We start from the raw sequence: 21,311 nt of genomic DNA on the forward strand, positions 1-21,311 counted from the left end.
CAATAGCCCTCCACAGCTGCATCACCACCGTGATGAGAGAATATTACTCCTGATTCATGTCTGTTGAACATGACACCCCCTCCCCTAGACCCCCGGCCCTTGCCCCTTTCACATCCCATCAGTTCAATCAAGAGGTGTTCCCACAGGTCGCCGCGGTTACCACCTGCCTGCTGAATGCTAATGGTGACAAGAGCCACGGCAACGGGCGAGAGAGAACGGAAGAGAGAAAGTGAGGGATAGGGAAAGCGGGAGAGCGAGAGCGGGTGAGAGAAAGAGTGGGAGAGAGAGTGAGTGAGGAAGAGGGAGAGAGAGAGAGCGGGAGAGAGAGCGGGAGACAGAGAGCGGGAGAGGGACAGAGAGAGAGAGAAAGAGAGAGCGAGAGAGGGAGAGAGAGAGAAAGCACAAGAGAGTGGGAGAGAGAGAAGGAGAGAGAGTGGGAGAGAGAGAGGGAGAGCTCAGGACATCAGCCTCACCAGGGAATAGAGGGGGAGCAGAAAGAGGAGGAGAGGAGGGATAAGGGTGACGTAAGCAGTGAGTATGGGAACTGATTATCATTGCGGACAAGCGGAGATCGTTCTGTGCTTTTTATCACTCTCTCCCTCTCTCACACACACACACTCCCCCTTTTTCTATTGGAGTTTCTATCCAATAGAAAAACTAACTGCTTCTGAACAAACACACACTTGCACACACAAACACACACAAACACAGCCACACACGCATACTCTTACACACACAGCAGACAGGGGGGGGGGGGTCTAACACACACACACTCACAAACACACACACTCACATACACACCATCTGATGACAAACCCTCTACGCTCTCCTCCAGTACATTCAGCGGGGACATGATGTGAGTGTGTGAGAAAGAGCAAGATGCGTGTGTGTGAGAGTGTGTAAGCATCATCTGTTAACATCTGTCTGGAAGACTACTCCCTGCTCCCGGCAGTCTGCCCTTGGCTATCCAGCAGGTGAGTATCATGTTGATACTGCATTCTATTGTTTGTTCGTTCATTGACCGTATGCGAGCGTGTATTTAGTGGGTGTGTAATGTAGTGGGTGTATTTGTTCATGTGTAGTGTCAGCTACTCTAGTTGTATCGCTGGTGTCTATTGCAGTAGAATCCTCTACCGGGTGTCATATTGCCGATGAATGAATTGATAGATGCAGCAACTGTGTTTGATAACATGCGGTGGCACCACTGGAGATGAATCAAGCCTATCAGTATCACAGTGCTGCTACTATAGTTACAGTTCACTGCTCGTGGATTTCGCAGCATTGAGACATTTGCTGAAGGGTTGAAGTACTGCTGTGATGCTGATGTTGCAGTTCTATGGACATTATGATGAGGATTATGTGCATTATGCTGTATGTATACCAGTGGAGGCTGGTGGGAGGAGCTATAGGAGGACAGGCTCATTGTAATGGAGTGGAATGGAAAGGAAAAGGGGGTACAACTGAATGCTTTCAACTGAAATGTGTCTTCCGCTTTGAACCCAACCCCCTCTGAATCAGAGAGGCGCGGGGGGGCTGCCTTAATCGACGTCCACGTCTCAGACTAGAGGGAATGGAGTCAAACGGGGCTTTTATATGTTTTATGTGTTTGACACCATTGCATTTATTCCATTCCAGCCATTACATTGAGCCCGTCCTCCTATAACTCCTCTCACCAGCCTCCACTGTTGTAAAAGGACTATAAACAATAGAGCATGAGAATTATTTTGAGCATTTTGCTTTCCTGTATATCTAACACTCGTAGGGAAGGGATTGTAAATGTGAATTACAAGACAAATATAACAACTAGCATTTATGATAGCGATAAGTATGTACGAGTCCTAGAGAGGAATTGCAGAGTAGCGGTATGTATTTGTCACACAAGCAATAGATCAACATTTATGGGAGGGAGTACCAATGCCTGTAGTGATTCGATTGACTACTGTGATTTTTCGCAGTCTAAATAGCATAATAATGCATACATGGCACCACATTATGGTCTATTTAGCCACAGATACTGAATGTATTTCAGAGTTGTACAGTATATTCTTCTTAAGTCATCTGTCAGTACTGTACAATTGCATCAATAATATATAATATTCAGCACTATATATAGTGCACTCAAAAAGTTTTCCCACCCCTTCACTTTTTCCACATTTTGTTACGTTATAGCCTTATTCTAAAATTGATTAAATTGTTATTTTCCCTCATCAAGCTACACACAATAACCAATAATGACAAAGCAAAAATATTTTTGGGAAATGAAATGAAATATAAATGAAATATCGCATTTGAATAAGTATTCAGACCCTTTACTCAGTACTTTGTTGAAGCACCTTTGGCAGTGATTACAGCCTCAAGTTTTATTGGGTATGACGCTACAAGCTTGGTACACCTGTATTTGGGGAGTTCCTCCCATTCTTCTCTGCAGATCCTCTCAAGCTCTGTCAGGTTGGATGCTGCACAGTTATTTTCAGGTCTCTCCAGAGATGTTCGATCGGGTTCAAATCCGGGCTCTGGCTGGGCCACTCAATGACATTCAGAGAGTTATCCCGAAGTCACTCATGAGTTGTCTTGGCTGTGTGCTTAGGGTCATTGTCCTGTTGGAAGGTGAACCTTCGCCCCAGTCTGAGGTCCTGAGAGCTCTGGAGCAGGTTTTCATCAAGGATCTCGCTTCACTTTGCTCCGTCCATCTTTCCCTCGATGCTGACTAGTTTCCCAGTCCCTGCCACTGAAAAACATCCCCACAGCATGAGGCTGCCACCACCATGCTTCACCGTAGGGATGGTGCCAGGTTTCCTCCAGACGTGACGCTTGGCATTCAGGCCAAAGAGTTCCATCTTGGTTTCATCAGACCAGAGAATCTTGTTTCTCATGGTCTGAGAGTCCTTTAGGTGCCTTTAGGCAAACTCCAAGTGGGCTGGCGTGCCTTTTACTGAGGAGTGGCTTCCGTCTGGCCACTCTACCATAAAGGCCTGATTGGTGGAATGCTGCAGAGATTATTGACCTTCTGGAAGGTTCTCCCATCTCCACAGAGGAACTCTGGAGCTCTGTCAGAGTAACCATCGGGTTCTTGGTCACCTCCCTGACCAAGGCCCTTCTCCCCTGATTGCTCAGTTTGGCCAGGCGGCCAGCTCTAGGAAGAGTCTTTGTTCCAAACGTCTTCCATTTAAGAACGATGGAGGCCACTATGTTCTTGGGGACCTTCAATGCTGCAGACATTTTTTGGTACCCTTCCCCAGATCTGTGCCTCGACCCAATCCTGTCTCGGAGCTCTAGGGACAATTCCTTCAACCTCATGGTTTGGTTTTTGCTCTGACATGCACTGTCAACTGTGTGACCTTACATAGACAGGTATGTGCCTTTCCAAATCATGTCCAGTCAATTTAATTTACCACAGGTGGACTCCAATCAAGTTGTGGAAACATCTCAAGGATGATCTTTGGAAACAGGATGTCGCTGAGCTCGATCTCGAGTCTCATAGCAAAGGGTCTGAATACTTATGTAAATAAGGTTAAACAATATATATAATACCTTATTTATTCTAAAAACATATTTTTGCTTTGTCACTATGGGGTATTGCGTGTAGATTGTTTAGAAAAAAATGTAATTTAATCCTTTTAGAATAAGGCTGTAATGTAACAAAATGTGGAAAAAGGGAATGGTTTGGAATACTTTCCGACTGCACTGTACGTGTCCATGCATATTCAAGTGTCTCAAGGGTTCCTTAAGTTTAGAACTGTGCGTTTACTATGGGTATGTTCAGGACATCCACATACTAACTATGCCTATACACAGATACACATACATGCGCAGACACACACATACACGCACACTAATTCACGCATACTAGTACACACACGGATGATTTCATGCCAGCTCTTTCATTATGAAATAGTTGTGAACTGAGGTGGTAAAGTACTGTTACATGCATTTGTTGCTGTGAGGTTTTATAATTGGTCAGAAGGAATTGGGTCAAAAAGGAAGGAAGCTGGCTCTGAGACTAACACAGGTGCATTAAGAGAGCAAGGGGGAGTGGAACATTCAGCTTCAGTAGCCCACAGAACACAATACCCCAGGCTATATACTGTTGCAACCGACTAACCCCAAAACACTCATTCACCCACACTCACACATTATTTATTTCTCTTTACATGAATGTGTAATGCTTTTTGAACCCTTCTCAGTAGTTACAGTAGTTACAATGTAGAACAGATTATGTTTACAGTAAGCATATCTTGTATTGTGCTAACCCATTGAGTGTGTGTGTGTGTGTGTGTGTGGGAGGGGGTCTACTGCAAGGGAAAAGTGGCATAACATCCCCTTTTTTCTGACACTGTCCAATCTTCTGTCACCATGGCATTGTCCATAATCAGTGATACCAGCTGGCTGTCCCCTGGCAGCCGGCCCATCATTCTGTTGTCGTCAAACAGCAGCAGCAGTCCTGGTCAATCATGACTTAAACTCTTACATGTCCCTTATACTGTCTGTCATTAATGCTTCTTTACCCATAAACTAAATGTTACAGCTGTAGGATCTTAATTTGAGCCAGTTTGCTAAAGCAGGCAACAGGAAATTTGAATTATTATGTGGATTATAATTAATGGACATTTTTGTAGGGGTTGATACATTTTTCGTAAGGGAAAATAAAGCCTGAAATTTCAGCCTCAAATAAACTACATGTTTTAAATGTCCTGCATTGCCAGGAAAGGTCTCCTGCAACAGGGTGATCAAATTAAGATCCTACATCTGTACGTAGGACAGACGTCAAATAATGCATTGAGTTGGTGAGTTCATGTTGGACATTGACATGCCATTTAGCAAATTACGAGCTAGCTATAGGACATAGTGCTGGATAGGACAAGATAGCATTAGCATGGCTGTCAGTCGTACTAAGAGTCATGTACTTGTCTGATGTAATACTTATGATAGCATGAAAAATGCATTCATTAGTGGGTTCAGTAAGTATTATGAATCAAACAAGTCCTCAGTCTCTAATTGACTGACAGACTGATATACTTTTTGGTTACAGATGGACATTTTAGTTTCATAGTGTCTGCTAAACTACACTATACTATAGCAACGTCATGATGTGAGGATCAATATACAGTCATTTTATGCAATTTTATGACCGGTGATGATGGAATGAATGTCAGAACCCAAACCAAATCTCTTTCTGTTAACAGTTTGCCACAAGAGACTTTGATAAAACAGGCCTAACAACATGTTTTTCTACATTCTGTTCCAGAGAGTGGACTGTGGGCTGATAGTTTGGGGATGTGAGGGAGAAGAGGACTCATCACAATGACCAACCAGGACAAGTGGGTCACTCTGACCCCATCTGAATTCTCCCTTCTGCAGGAGTACGCTCAATGTAAGTCTGTGTCTCTGACAGTGTGTGTTTGTGTGTGTGTGTGTGTGTGTGTGTGTGTGTGTGTGTGTGTGTGTGCGTGCGTGCGTGTGCGTGTGCACATGCGTGTGTGTACGTGCGTGCACGTGTACACCGTCACTTATACTCTCACAATCAAGTTTAAACTTTATTGAAAATTGAATCTAGTCAGGTATAAAATGTGACACTGGATTAGTAAAATACTGTAGAGCCCATCCCAGCAGTATGTCCTAATCCACCTCACACAGAGAGAGATTTTCCTACTGCTTGACTATGGCAGGATAACAGAGCCCAGTTACTGTAATGTTGACTGCATAAGAGCAGAGAATATCTCCATGCACTGCCACTGCATTATGAAACCCAGCCTAATCCAACTTGATTTGGTGTAAAGCTCAAACAGTACAAAACCCCCTCTTTCTCTGATGACTTGGAATCATCCATATGTCTGTAATCTGTTATTTGGCACCCCTTCTGATTTTGCAGCATACCAGCTCAAGCATTAAATCGGTCTGGTGCTGTTTATGTTAAACCATTATTAATCATAACACAAAAGCTTCCCCTGCGGGACAAAGAGAGTTATGAACGTCTTGAAGTTATACTGCAACTATTCCGTTTTTTGGAAATGAAAAATTTGACTGTGCAAGTTTTGAGATGGAGGGTTTTGTTGCCTTTCAATGGGAATAGTGAGATATACTGAAACCTTCCTTGCGTTGGTTTTTTTCCAGGGTAACAATTACATCGAGTAACATTATATTATTTTCAATATTTATTATATTTTGGTTTTAAAATAGTTTTCGGAAAAGGAAGGAATTTCAAAAGACTTCCCGCATGACCACAACAATAAGAACTTCATCCCAGTATAGTAGAGGAGAATAAAACAACAGAGCTAATTTGAGCAGCAATAAGGACCCTAAATCTATATAGCGTCTTGACTGGAGGTTACTTTATTAGATATTCACAGGCCTCAATCCAAATCTTAATAAGGAATGCTTTTTTTGCTCAGGATTTCTTCTGCAGGCAAAGGGTTTCACTTGGCCATGACATCTCTCTCGTTAATTGCTCCACGCGTTTTTACAACATCGTTTCGCCGACTGTAAGCAGCTCTCCAGCCTCTCTTTACTGTCTCTGATTGGGATCGTTTTTCTTCTTCTGCAGTGTTTACCAGGGGCGCAACTTTGGTTCTAGAGGTGGCGGGGGACATAAGATCAGATTTAATATTGCAGATAGATTGTGGCTTCTATCAATGTAATTGTCTGCATCATTTTCAATCTCCCATGTATTTGTTGTAAGTATTTTACATAAATGTATATATTTACAAAAAAAGATATATGAGGGATTGGAAATGATGCAGACAATTTACATCTGCAATATTAAAAGCTGATCTACCCCCTAAAAAAAATCCAGCTCCACTATAATGTCTGAAAGTCTTAGAAGAGACAGGGTATGGGACCGGGGGAAATGAGAAGGAAAGAAAGAGTGAGGGACAGTGTGTGATAGAGAGATTTGGATAACCGTGTTTCAATGGGCTCACAGCTAGTCATTATGCTCCCTGTGCAGCGACAGGTTATAAAATATCCCATTCTCCGAGCTGCAACAACGGACTTTCCGCTGTTTCCACCTCTCCCTCCCTCCTTTTCAGTCCCTCCAGCTCACTTTAGCCCCTCCCCCACACCCTCGTCTCATTAAAAGGTGAAGTGAGCGATATTGCACACTCTCCTCACTTCAGATACCGCATGAGCACCAACACTCTCCAGTCTACTTCACTGCAGTTATGACTTCATAATCAGAGACGATTATTGGAGTGGATTTTTTTTTGCACAGTGACATTGCGGTTTGTATTTTCCCAGGTGCTGTGTAAAAGAACACTGATGTGACATGCATTTTGGCCTAAAGTAACCTACGCTAAGTAATTTCCTTTGAAGTGTAAGAATTACGACGACATCGTGACAGTTTTTTGACCATGTAGAGGAGTGCTAAAAAAACAGTGCATGAGTTAATACTTTTTAACTTATTTTTGGTGGGTTTATCACGCAGGCAACCAGTCACACGTTTCATGGTCTCATGTGGTCATCCTTCCAAATCTAGTCTTGTTGCTCCAGAAGCTACAAATATCATAATGGAACAGCTAGAATAACATAATAAAACAATGTCTACACCAGAGGCCCAAATGGACCAGTCCTGCCAGGACACTCCTAGGGCTACACTCCCATAGTTTGAAAATACAGGAAGAGACCTTGACAGGAACCAGACCAAGCGGACCAGGCAGAGGAGTCTAACCTCCTACCGGTTCCAGAGTCTGGTGATTCCTCCTGTAATTTCGATGCGGTCTGGTGGGTGTCAGATCTAATTCCTCCTGAGCTGTAGACTGGACCTTTTGCACTCTAACTCCAAGTTTAGAGATAATTGGATGAGATCCCGCTGTGGGATCTCCCTTCCAGGGGCGGTTCTGGGGGGGGGGGGGCAGTGCCCCTGTGACAACAATTTTGGGCCCCCTTGTGGCCCCCCTAAATGTGGAGTATGAAATAATTTTTACATAACTCATTTTTGCTATCGTTCTTTTTTTACATCCGTTATTAGACAGTGGCAACGATGATGATTATGAACATGGTCTTTTGCCTGCTAATGCCTGCAATGCAGTGAAGAAAGCGATATGACAACAATAACGTCTAATGTAACTGGCCCCTCTAACAGTACAACTGGCCCCAGCTTGGCCCCCACAGTTGAAATGGTCTAGAACCGCCACTGCTCCCTTCACGGACATGATATCAATTGCTATTTAATGGGAAGCCTTTATGGTTATAACATGTGTTGAGTGTTTTTCTTTTAGACTCAACCAAGAAGCTGAAAGATGTGCTGCAAGAGTTCCATGGAGATGGAGTGTTGGCGAAATATAACCCAGAGGAGGTAGTCTTTCTTTCCATGACACTGTTCTGGTAGCATTGCATGAACCCTTGTAGAACTATTTTGAGGCTTCTTCATAATGTAGAACACTACCAGCACTTCAGACTTGCTACCAATTCTTGGTCATTTTGATATCAACAACATTCAACAATGGTATCGGTCTATAGTCACCTCAGACCAATATATCTTTGTTAAGTTTTGGTTTTTGAAAGTAAGAGGCACTACTTACTTTGGTTATAGTGGAAATGCTGAAAATGTCACACCATGGTTGTTTGTATGCTTTTCAGGATATGAGTAACTTACTTTTTTTTTAAGTTTGATTTATTGAGATGCCCAATGTCTTTATTCAATGCTGCATAGAAGAAAGACATACTCAATCAGGTAATGCATTCCTTGTTCTCCCAGTCATGATTTGGTTATGATATGGTAATCAAAGCTTCCTTCATGGGACTTATACCAACCAGGATCATGTTCTGTGTCTTGTTTCAGGAGATTGACTTTGAAGGCTTCAAGGTCTTCATGCATACGTTTCTGGAGAGCGAGTTGGCAGAGGAGTTCTGTCAACACCTCTTCTTATCATTCAGTAACAAGGGACCAAAACCCAGCCCCTCTTCCATAGACAAGCCCAGAGTTACTGGTAAGACCCTGCACTTCAGCTATAATCTTCAGATGATGTCCCTAAGGGGCAAAGTAGCTTTTATGTTGTCTGTGTGCGCTGTTAATGAATTTTTAAAGCTACTTTGCCCTTAGGACCACCATACCTTCACTTCAGACAGAAGCAAAGGAACAGATCATGAAGGCATAGAAACTATGACCTCAGCAGCAGACAAATAAAAGCCTAAGGTTGTCTAGGTCTGCTTTAGTTTTTACTCCTACCACAAAGAGCATGTTCACTGGGTGATAGATACTGTTGTAATTGGTTCAGTATTGTTAACTCTGTCGTCAGACCACCCCAGATTGCCTTGTTGTCGTGGACTGTAGCTTACAGGCAAGTCATTGAGTGCAGTGTATGTAGCCACAGCTTGTACTTTTTCACAAAATGTCCAAACTGTACGTGTCCTGAGGTACTACCTACAATCATCATAAACTAAACTGTGCTGTCTAGTCAACATTTACTACCGTAATATTGGCAAAAACCACACCTATATAACATCTGCAATTCAATTTCACAACATGAATTTAGATTTATTGGTAGAGAGTTTGAAAGACAGTTTGAGGTTGACATTAGAGGCAGAAAGCTCAGCAATGATCCTAACCGGTCTACATTTTGACCTTCTTCTCTGGCCTTCTTCTCTCTGCAGGCCTCAAGCTGATCAAAGGGAACTCGACCCCTCTGAAGGTGCCCCCTCTACCCAGGACTCTGCCCAGACCTCTAGGCATGGTTCAACTGAAGGACATCGTCTGCTACCTCTCACTGCTGGAGGGTGGCCGACCCGAGGACAAACTGGAGTGTGAGGGCTAATGATTGTTTTTCCTCTGAAAGGGGAATATACTGGAGCTCCTTTGGCTATAATGCAGTATTAGAATTTCCAGAACAAGAGTGTTATTTTGTGGTTTACCCGTGAGAATAATGACATTTGTGCACCGTAAATACAAACACTCATTGCCAAACGAGATTGAGCTTCATCCCAATACACTGCTATATATTTCCCATTACCTAAGCAGGAGTAGCAGTCCAGCCTTTTCACTGTAGTCTACTTTAATCATTATGTTTACTGAAAGCCCTTATTAGCGTTGCCATGGTATCTCTTTATTCTACTTAAACTTTAGATGTGTACTTATTTATTTATGAGATTATATTAGATAATTGAACACCAGACTTTTTATGTGTTCTTATAATTCTCATCCAACTGCTGAATAATTGAAGAACAGAGCCGTTCATTAAGCATTAAGTGTGTTAATAATTTAGCTGGTCTGGCCCAGGGAGCACATCATTGGTTTAGCCTTGGATGCTACAGTATCTCTCCTTGTAGAGAGAATCCCACTCTGCCCACCCTACCCCTCCTTCCGTCCAGCCTCGGTGATGTCTTGTGGAGCTAAATAGGGCCCTCTGCTGGTTCTTCTAAGAATGACTGGTTTCAATTTACACTTACAGTACATTCATTTTAGCTGTTATATCTGTAGGTCTACGTACGTTGTGTAAAGTCAGGGAATGCGTGGCAAAAAGAGAAACATCTAGAAAGTGAGTATTGATCATCATTAGTAGCAAGCTAAATTCCATTGGTTCTGTATGACTGAGGAAATACACCCTGTCACCACAGTGGATTCAGTTATTGTTACTGCAACTGGTACTAGTTCAGCTTTGAAGAGGAGGTGACGTGATGACAACGATAAATAACAGTCTTTATACTCTAGGTTCATAGGGTTAGACAACTTAGCTCTACGCTTTTTTGGAGTGACTCGACTGTATGCTATTCCTCTCGTCTCTCTACACCACAAACACCTTCCCAGCTCCAGTAGAGTTCCCATTCCTCCAGGCATCTACCTCACTTCCCCTTCCTCCGGCCCCAGTGGACCGACCTGACCGCAACACAGCAGGAAGCTGTCAATTAGCTCCTAATTAGCGTCTGACAAACAGCAGCTTGACGTCAACCCCATATGAAATGAACAACCTTCCCCTTCGAGTCCTTAGTGAACTCACCAGCTCGCCCTCCTCAATCCAGCTGGGTTTGTCACCAGCCGCACCACTACTGAGATTGGGGGAGTGGGTAGCGTCACGCTGAGACTGGGCTAAAAACACTTTTTCCACGTATTGGGAATATCCATTAGTATGTAAATTACTTGGGGCAAAGGAGAGTGTTGTCACGATTATATTACTATAGAACTGGTGTGTGTGTGTGTGTGTGTGTGTGTGTGTGTGTGTGTGTCTGTCAGTCACTCTTGTATTAGATAGCCAATCACTGTTCTGGTGAGGGAGCTGTCTGTTTCCATGGTGATGGTGTTAAGTGGCTAGGGGCTAGTGCAGGAACCAATCAGACTTCAACACTGAGATGCTGAGAATACTTTTATGAGGGGAAACATTGCTTTGAATTGATGGGAGTTCAATAGCTGATTGTACCCTTAAAAACTAAAGGAAGTTTTTGTGCTTCAACGTAGTAAAGTGCATCCATGAAACTAAATTGGTAGTAAAAATGTGTCTCAATGACATCTATTGCATCTCAAACAACAATTGAAACTCCTAAATGATTGATCTTTTTCTCCACAGTTATGTTTCGTCTCTATGATACAGATGGGAATGGGTCTCTGGATAGTTCGGTAACCATTTTTCATTATTTGAACACAGTCTTACATGAAACATCATCTTTGTTATTTGCTAAAGCCTATACCAGTGCCATGTTTGGTTCTGTCCTATACACACCATGTTATTTACTGTACTGAAAAATTATTTGGTGCTGCAACCTGAGCTCAAGGGTAGACTTAACATAGTAAATGTAAATCCGTGACACTCCAATTAGAATGATATGTTACGTTTCGTATGGCATGTATTCATTTGTGGATGTATGTCATCTAATTCGTATCATATGTTACAAATTTGCAATGTGTATGATATGTTACGAATTCCAATTTGTTGTGGCTAACGTTAGCTAGGTGGCTAACGCTAACGTTAGCTAGGTGGCTACCATTAGCTAGGCTAGGGGGTAGGGGTTAAGGTTAGAGTTAAGGTTAGGGTTAGGGTTAAGAGTTAGGTTAAAGTTAGGGTTAGGGAAGGGTTAGCTAACATGCTTGTAGTGGCAAAGTAGCTAAAAAGTAGTAAGTAGTTGTAAAGTTGCTGATTAGCTAAAATGTTAAAGTTGTCCGTGATGAGATTCGAACACGCAGCCTTTTGGGTTGCTCGACGTTCGCGTTATAAGTCTACCCATTCACCCCGACCAACCACCCTGCTTTCGTTTTTGCCTTAAGTAACCTTCTGTATTATGTAACTATACTAAACATAACATATCATACTAATTTGAGTGTCCTAGATTTACATTTACTATGTTACGTCTAGTCTATGAGACCATGCAGGGTAAAATTGTACATAATAGCTACCTAATGTTCTATAAATACAATTATGCAGTAGAGGACCTTCTGGAAATCTGAATCTTAGTCATTCTAACCATGACACTGACATATGGAAATGTAGAATATTTTGTACAATATAATCTAAAGTAACATTACACAAGCCCGAGTGGTGCAGCGGTCTAAGGCACTGCATCTCATTGCAAGAGGCGTCACTACAGTCCCTGGTTTGAATCCAGGTTATATCACATCCGGCCGTGATTGGGAGTCCAATAGGGCGGCGCACAATAGGCCCAGCGTCGTCCGGGTTTGGCCGGGGTAGGCCGTCATTGTAAATAAGAATTTGTTCTTAACTGACTTGCCTAGTTAAATAAATGTTCAATTTTAAAAAAAGCTTGTCTCATGTTCATTGCTCTGGCCTGCATGTGATGACTCTCCACTAGACAATAATTGCCCTCCCATAGGGCAACCATTGTAATTAAGTCATCAAGCCTGTATCAGTTTTCAAGCTGCTTTTGTTGTGCATTGTACAACTCTCATTTGGAGAGGGAAGATTGTACCAATTGACTATTACATGCTGTTCATCAGTCTAAAACCATTGAATGTTTGTCGTCAACTGAAGAATGGCTATTGTACCATAGATATATTTTGACACAAGATTTGTTTTTTACTTCTAGGAACTGGAGCACATCGTCTCTCAAATGATGCATGTTGCTGAGTACTTGGAATGGGACGTGACAGAATTGAAGCCGGTAAAATACATATTTTTCATAAACATTTAATATACTGCAGATCCATAGACCTAAAGATCTAGGGCCCCCTAGTTTCAGTTATATCAATAACAAGAAAATACTGTGACCTTGTATAGCTCGAATGAGGGTGTCATATATAATCTGTGTTGACAGACCCCACTGTACTGTCTCTGATTGGTTGTGAGTAGATTCTGCAGGAGATGATGCAGGAGATCGACTATGACCATGACGGTACTGTGTCTCTAGAGGAGTGGATCCAGGGAGGCAGCACGACCATCCCCCTGCTCGTACTACTGGGCCTAGAGACGGTGAGTAGTCAAGAAAGTGTTACCTAAACATCATCATTGTTGTTACTTTCAATGGCAGATTTTCTCGACCAGAGCTGGTCCTGCGGGATTTAGTTCAAGCCCAGTTAAAGGCCAAATGCAGCCATTTTTATTTCAATATCAAATCATATCTGGGTAAAAATGTAGTACCTTACTGTAAAAAATAAACAAAAATAGCTTTTAAGCAAAAACTATTTCTCACGCTAGAACTTTGCTAGGACTGTCTGGTAGCGGTCTGAGGGGAAACTGAAAACTAGCTGTTATTGGCACACAATAAAAAAGGGGGTGGAAAAATGACAGTGTTGACTTATTTTAACCCAGGATGACTATTTTCAACACTATGAGGAGTCAATGAGCTCTAGTGTCGGAATTAAATCAGAGTGTAAAATTATGCGGTCATTGTTGTGTAAATTCAACTCAATTCAGTGGAATTTTAACACCACTTTGAGTCAAATTAACTCTGAAACCTACATGTAGAGCAACTTCAACACTATGTAGACTGGGACCAAATGTTACCTGAAACAGTGTTGAATTCAACTCTATAGGAGTTAAATTAACACTTTCATTTTTACTGTGCAGGCAGGTTTTTAACTCTTTTTTTCTTGGTCTATTAACTTATTTACCGCCTGGTGATGTCACCAGGGAAGCCGAAACTCCATTCATGCAAAAACTGCTAATTAGGTCCTGTGTAGATTGTATTTTCAACCAGCAACTGGGTTGTTCCACAAAATGGGTGCCTTTTGTGTCCCTTTGATATTTTAAGTAGAAATTATGCACCAATATTGAATTTTAAAAGCATGTTATATTAAATGAAGTGCACTTTAATATAGACCACACGAAGAATTCAATAAATCTTGTTTTTAATATGAAGAAAGGCTTGCTTATGTGCCAAGATTTCAATCTACTTAATCCAAAAATGTATCCAAGTTACACCATCATTGTAGAGCCCTAGTTATTTTTCTTGCTTTGACAAAGTCATCTCTGAAGATTAGGATTTATTTCTCATGTGATTAGTGATTAATGTACGTATGTCCCTCATGTTCAGAACCCTGTTGAGTGAATTGAACTCTTGTTTAAATTTGGCGGAACTACTCCTTTTAAAATATGTATTTCAAAAGAAACGTTGAACATCTAATAGTCAGATCATAGTGCAAAAGCAGGGGAGCTGGTTCTACTCTTTTTGGCTATTTTCTGGTGTTTTTGGGTGGAAGAATGTGCAGGTTGAACATAACACGTCTTCCCTGTTACCCATAAATAGACAGGCTAGAAATGTTTTAGATATGTAATTGTTCTGTAAAACTTGCGTTCAATTGCCCCTCCCTGTTGCACACAACAATCAGACAGTGTTAGTTTCATCAGCTGTTGTATAATATGATAGAAAACACAGACAAAACAGAATTTTGTCTGCACTGGGCCTTTAAACCCACCATAGCCTGATTCACACTACCAAGCCAAACCGAGCCAAGGCAGGCTGTTTTAGGCCAGCCTGGTTCCTCATCCACCATAGTTGCTGGAACCGTGCTGGAAATGACAATGTGGGAAAACAATACTTGAGCCAGCACAGTAAGGTTGGGGTGGGCCCTTTTGTGTGAGTCAGGTACAAGGTCTGGACATTCCCACCACTTCCTAACTAGTCAATAGCTTCGTCAGACGGCACCGCTGATGTCCCAGCTCTCCTTGTCCACTAGATGGAGTCATCTTTTCAGTTTTTTGCTGCCTTTGTCTTCAGTGATCTTGAACAAGTCGTCACTTATCACAGGCTAATGAGACAGTCTCTTACAGCGACATCAGACTGTCGTTTTGCTGTGATTGACGTAAAAGGTGACATGATTAATGACACAGGATTAAAGGGAAGAACCCAGGCAATCCTCCCCACTAAAGTTGATGGCTTTGGAGAACAGTAAAAAAATATCAAAATCTTTCACATGGGCCCCATTCAGTTGCCAAACGTTGTCGAACGCTGCAGATAAAAATGCCATGAAAAGAGCCGGTGTGATTCCTTATTGTGCATGTCAGAGAGGCATGTTTGTTTTACATGGCCTATTTATGTCTGCCATGTAACGAATCACCCAACCATCAACCAGTCAATAATTAACCAATCAATCAAACCAATCAATCATCTTTCCTTTAGAATGTGAAAGACGATGGGCAGCACGTGTGGAGACTGAAGCACTTCAACAAGCCGGCTTACTGTAACCTGTGTCTGAACATGCTTATAGGCCTGGGCAAGCAAGGGCTGTGCTGCTCATGTGAGTATGGTAACATCAACAGTTGTCTCCTCATGTCTACTCTCATTTTTACCATTCATAAAAGGTTTATTCCATGCACTTTTTCATCATTAAGAAGGCATTTTTGTGATCCAAATCGCCCCTTGGAAATGTGCATCTCCAACCTCAATTTAGTGTTTGCTATTCTTAGATGTTTTTGTGATTTTTTTGGGGGGGGGGTTCAAAACGTGTGTTCCACCTCTCCCAGTCTGCAAGTACACTGTCCATGAGCGCTGTGTGGCCCGAGCTCCTCCGTCGTGCATCAAAACCTACGTGAAGAGCAAGAAAAACACAGAGGTGCGTCCAATTGGAGTGTTTACTAATCGGCACGCTCGGATCAGCGATGCTCCACAGAGCTTAGACCCAGGGCTCCTTCCTCACTAATGGAACTAAACAACTCATTCTGATACTAAGCATAGCTAATGACAATATTTAGTCTGGTTTAAATACATTCCCAATACACAAACAGTATTGCTACATTTTTGTTACTTTCTTTCTTGATTTCTTGATTTCTTACTATTGTGGATTTCGCACTTGTTTTCTGTTCTGCTTTTCTCCTCTGTTTCTCGCTGTTTCTCGCTCCACAGGTGATGCACCATTTCTGGGTGGAGGGAAACTGCCCGACCAAGTGTGACAAGTGTCACAAAACCATTAAGTGTTACCAGGGTTTGACTGGGCTTCACTGTGTGTGGTGCCAAGTCACGGTACGCCCTCCCCCAAGGAGACCCAAGGAGAATCAGCCACCTCCTCATTATTTTCCACTGTTTCTTGCTGTTTATGATTTCTTTTTTGCACCTTTTATCCGAGTCCTCTCACTTTGCCAATTTACACCAAGTAACAGTTATTTCCAGTATTCTGCTAATAGAAAATAAACCACATTAAAAATGTATTTTGATATCATTCTTTTTTAAGTAAACCCAGTGTTAGGAGTTGTGTTTTTGTAAATCACACAACATGCTCTTGCTTTTTACTCAACAGCGCTTGGTGTTTAGCTAAAAAACAATTCTACATAGCTGATACAAACTGAGCGTTATATTTTATGGCCTCCATACATTTTAAAGGAACTGAACTCTAATATCAAATTACAATCAAATGAAAGGTAACATTGAATAATATGTTATGATCTTGAATGTCACTCTAATACTAATATGATTGTAATTGAGTGTTTCCCCTCATCCAGCTTCATAATAAGTGTGCCTCCCATGTGAAACCTGAGTGTGACTGTGGACCACTGAAGGACCATATCCTGCCCCCCAACACAATCTGTCCTGTCGTACTGGTGAGTTTAACTTTCAAAACGATGCCATGTTCTGCATATATACAAATTCACCGCAGGATAGCTTTATGAAAAGATATGTATATTTCCTCATACGTAGATCACTGTTTCCCATATTTATAGAGGCAATGTCGATTTAAAAAAATGGTTTATCTTTTTGATAACGTCTATTAGATTGTTTTCAAGATGCCCGTCTCAACTGTCTGCACTTTGACCCCCAGGAAAGACAGTCTACGGTGAGGAAAGATTCCAGATCCAGCCAATCAGGAGGCAGAGGGAAGATGCAGAGAGCCAACTCAGTCACAGTGGATGGCCAAGGACTACAGGTGACAATCCAAACCTTTTTCTTTTTCTTCAAAAATATTGTGAAAAATGTGTACTGTAAATTGACATTTCTAATCCAACCACAATTTAGCCTTTGATGGGCGCAGGATAATATGAAATGACACTGGTGGGATTAATATGAGATTAGTTTCTACTGGTGAACAAAACAAGAATCAGCTCCGTCCAAATCCTCCCTAATATCTAACAGACAGGCAACCGGTGACAATCAACCTGAATCATCTCCCCGCCACATCCATCTCTGCCTTCTCCGGCTAACCAGCGTAATAATCAGGATTATTATTTATAATTAGAGGAAGTAATGGATCACTCCTGGCTGGACAGGGAGCTCATTAATCCACCGCTCGGCCTGCTGGGATAGCAGACGGAGTTAAGAGCTTCATCTGTGTCAGGGAGATGCACGGGCGCACTGTCACCGCTGCCCGCCACTGAGCGGCAGGAAGGCCAACTCGTAGGCTACAGCCCACGATTAGGGCTTGTTTTGTTTATGCCTCGCCTCGCCTCAGCCCTGGCTGCCTCCAGCGTGGTAGAGGCCTACTGCTTCTCTCTATCCACTGCTATACCAGAGGTAGCGATGGAGAGGCTTGTCCCTAAGGATGGCCCCCATGTCACTCAAGACTCAAAGGGCTTCTCCCAATCAGGAGATGGTGATGGTTATAACTTGAATTAGGAGGGGTATCTTTTTTCAATTTCCTGGGATTTTGTTGGGTGTTATCTGTTGTTCACATGAGAAATGTTTGAACCTTACCAGTAACAAGAGGGGCCAGGGTGAAGCAGCCAGGCAATGTTTTAAATAAATATTCATATTTTTTATTCACTGTTTCTAATAATGATTTTACGCTATACTCTAACGTAAGATCAGCCTACTACATTATAAGCAATTGGACTGAAATCTCTTTCTGTTTTGATATATCTTGCATAGATCACAACAATAGAGGGAACTCATCCTCTACTAGTGTTTGTGAATCCAAAGAGTGGAGGGAAGCAGGGAGACAGGTAAGCACACTCTCTCCCCACACTCTAACTCTCGGCAAAAAGGTATTCTCAGAACTGCTCTTCAATCAAAGAGCTGCGTAGCCCGGCTGCACACAGAGTGCTCAAGGCTTAGTTAGTCAAATAGAAACACAATAACATTGACCTACGGACTCCTGCCTGATTCAGCAGAGGGTCTTAGATGGTGCTGTGGTTGACTGTCACATCCCTGGTTGTCAGTGTATAGATTAAGACCTCCTTCTTTAACCCAGGGCCTAATTGGGTTATTACTGAACATATTCATTCTACTCCTTATTACTCCAGTCCTCATTTGTTTAAATGATGAGATCAAAATATGACTTGAGCCAGTTGATATAATGAAATTGAAATTAAAATGAATTAGTCTTTCTAATGACTTCGTCCTACAGCCCTCCCAGTTGCTGACAATGACACTGTGATAGGGCATTGGCGCTGTCAATCATACTGTAGCAAAACGGCATACGGACTATGTACCGAGGTTCAGTTGATCACATTTCAATGAAGTGTTTGCATTTGGACTCTTCTTCACGATCCAGATGTTCTGTGGTAGCTGTAAGGGGGAGATGTTTCAGTAGGTTTCTGTGGGTTAACTCAACACTGTATTGCTGGTGGACAAAATTCTATCCTCTTCTTTCCTTATTTCTCCTGTTTTTTCCTCTTTCCTACTCTCCTCTCCTCTTTTCTCCTCTTTTCTCCTCTCCTCTCTTCTCTTCTCCACTCCTCTCCTCCAGGATCTACAGAAAATTCCAGTACCTCTTAAACCCTCGGCAGGTATACAACCTGGCCAAGAACGGACCCATGCCTGGGTAAGTTCTGCTCTAATCATCTCAAACAGACTAAGCAACATCTCCTAAAGTGCACAGAACACTCTACAGTCATGATTCAACTATCATTATTATCCTCAAGTTACATGTGGAATCAGAGTGGTGGATGAGCGACTGTTTACAAAGCCCTAATGTATTCCGCTATTGCCCAGTCATAATATCCAACATCTCATGCAAGGGAGGTCTCTCAATTTGAGCCTCTCACTCAATCCGGATTCATATGCAGACGTGATTGAAAGTTGAGATCAGAGATCACAAACACTGAGACAACAACACTGTGCTTGAGTCTAGTATTGGTTACAGTGTGTGGGAATAGCGATATATTGTGAGTGACACGAGGCATGCTGATGTGTGATCACGCATACTGCTGTAGGCTGCACAGGCATGGGTCTGGGGTTGTTGGACTATCCGTGTCTATGATTAAGAAGATGAGCAGATCATTTTGATGCACAAGGTTCTGCCCCTTTTGTTTTAGACACACCAATTTCGGAAAGTTCTGAAATGCAGGAACACGTCACCGTCGTGCTCTGATGTTGCTGGACTTTGATTAGGTTTTGAAAGCAGAATGTAAATGGTTCGCGAAGAGGAAAAGTCCAATATAAACTTCTGTAGACGGTTTAGTTTATGCTCATAATTACAGTGGCCCAGAGGGGCAAAATAATGGCTTTACGCCATATATCTATCTTACACAGTCGTAAGATTTGAAATTGACCTTGTCGGCCGTATTGTGTCTTCAGTATTGATTCTCTGTGTTTGGAGCTTTGTTGGCTGGAAAGGCCATGTTTATTGACGAGGCTCTAAGAGACGTGTTGCACTCAGAAGAAGCCCCTCTCTAGCTTTAGTTGGGAACATTCCAGATGACCTTGCCCGGCTGTAACCTTGTTAATATTTGGTGAAGTGTACGTAATGCGGTTGGCATTAGCAAGGTGACTGGTCACCGTGGCCACTGGCAGGCTGAGGCAGCCGCACACACTGCTGTCAATTAGCACTAGCGCTAATGCAATTAGCCCAAATTAAGTGTTTGTTTCTTGGTATTTAAATATCCCCAAAGTTGCCTTTCATGTTCGCGGCCGTCTGTTTTGCACCTAATGCGGTTTGCAGTCCCAGTTGGAGAGTAATTGAGCGAATCATTTATCCACCATATGAGGCTTGGAGGCTCCCTCATTCAGTTAGGGCTTTGTTATTGTGAAGGAACGGAAGAAGTTGGACTGAACATTGGCCATCTTGATCCGATTAGCCTCTGAACAGACTAGCTGGCTGAAGGAATAATTGTCAATGTGATATGTGTTATTTTGTGAGATTATAAGGGCCTTTGCAGAGCCGCTCCAGTGCAGCAGAGTTACAATATACTGTAGATGTGAGATAAAATAGGGATAAGTATGGAGATAAAACACTTACAGTACCTTTGAATAAGGTAGCCTTGAGTTCAATTTACTATTGGACAAAATAGTGCATTTTCTCAGGGCAGAATGTCTGAAGATTTTTAATGAATTTCTAGTAGATAAAGAAAATAATGTTTCTCTCTAAAAGGGGATTATTTCCTGCAATACATAATTGATATTGTGTATATGATTTTTTTGTTGTGTTCAAGGTTGAATTTCTTCCGAGAGGTTCCAGATTTCAGAGTGTTAGCTTGTGGTGGGGATGGGACAGTCGGTTGGATTCTGGATTTCATAGGTGAGTCTGCACTTCCACTGAACACATCCTGGTATATACTAGTGATTATACTAGTGGGATGAATGGAACTATGCCTAAGTATGAATTTGGTCCTCACAATTTTATAATAAAAATTGCATTTACATTCTAAATATAACATAACTTTTGCATTATAACAGTTTTCCCCTTTCCTTAACATTTCATTGTGCTTTCTTCAAAACCTGTACATTTATGCCGTACGGTGACATTTTTTGTGCGTTTCAATTATTATTATTTTGTATTACTTTGGTGAAATAAACAGTGCTCTTGTTATTTTGCAAGAAAACATCAAATATACTTGTATGATTTGTATATAAACATTTTCATTACGTCCAAGCCTACGTGTTCAAGGGAGGTAAAACAGGATGATTATGTGAGTTCAAAATCGGCATATTAGTCGTCATTTGAGAAACAGCCTGCCTGAAGTAAATTTTTTCTTGAAGACTTATTCCTGGTTCTGCCTTTAAAAATTGCCTCAATTTTTTATCAATCAAAACAAAGAGAAGTAATAACATGGACAGAATGAATGCTA

General features: G+C 41.9%; 1 protein-coding gene across 1 annotated transcript in view; it reads left to right on the forward strand.

Annotated features, from left to right (window-relative positions):
• Nucleotides 1-758: 758 nt before the first annotated feature.
• Nucleotides 759-21,311, forward strand: part of dgkb (diacylglycerol kinase, beta) — a 49,094-nt gene continuing 28,541 nt past the window's right edge. Inside the window, exons 1-17 of the mRNA XM_014200606.2 lie at nt 759-974; nt 5,246-5,371; nt 8,214-8,290; nt 8,648-8,668; nt 8,777-8,924; nt 9,589-9,738; nt 11,493-11,542; nt 12,964-13,038; nt 13,227-13,346; nt 15,496-15,613; nt 15,840-15,928; nt 16,219-16,335; nt 16,812-16,910; nt 17,129-17,233; nt 18,172-18,245; nt 18,992-19,066; nt 20,676-20,761. Coding sequence (XP_014056081.1) covers nt 5,302-5,371; nt 8,214-8,290; nt 8,648-8,668; nt 8,777-8,924; nt 9,589-9,738; nt 11,493-11,542; nt 12,964-13,038; nt 13,227-13,346; nt 15,496-15,613; nt 15,840-15,928; nt 16,219-16,335; nt 16,812-16,910; nt 17,129-17,233; nt 18,172-18,245; nt 18,992-19,066; nt 20,676-20,761 — 1,474 coding nt within the window. The 5' untranslated portion in view covers nt 759-974; nt 5,246-5,301. The remainder of the gene's footprint in view (nt 975-5,245; nt 5,372-8,213; nt 8,291-8,647; nt 8,669-8,776; nt 8,925-9,588; nt 9,739-11,492; nt 11,543-12,963; nt 13,039-13,226; nt 13,347-15,495; nt 15,614-15,839; nt 15,929-16,218; nt 16,336-16,811; nt 16,911-17,128; nt 17,234-18,171; nt 18,246-18,991; nt 19,067-20,675; nt 20,762-21,311) is intronic.

Source organism: Salmo salar, chromosome ssa05 (assembly GCF_905237065.1).
Source record: "Salmo salar chromosome ssa05, Ssal_v3.1, whole genome shotgun sequence".
Lineage (NCBI taxonomy): Eukaryota > Metazoa > Chordata > Actinopteri > Salmoniformes > Salmonidae > Salmo > Salmo salar.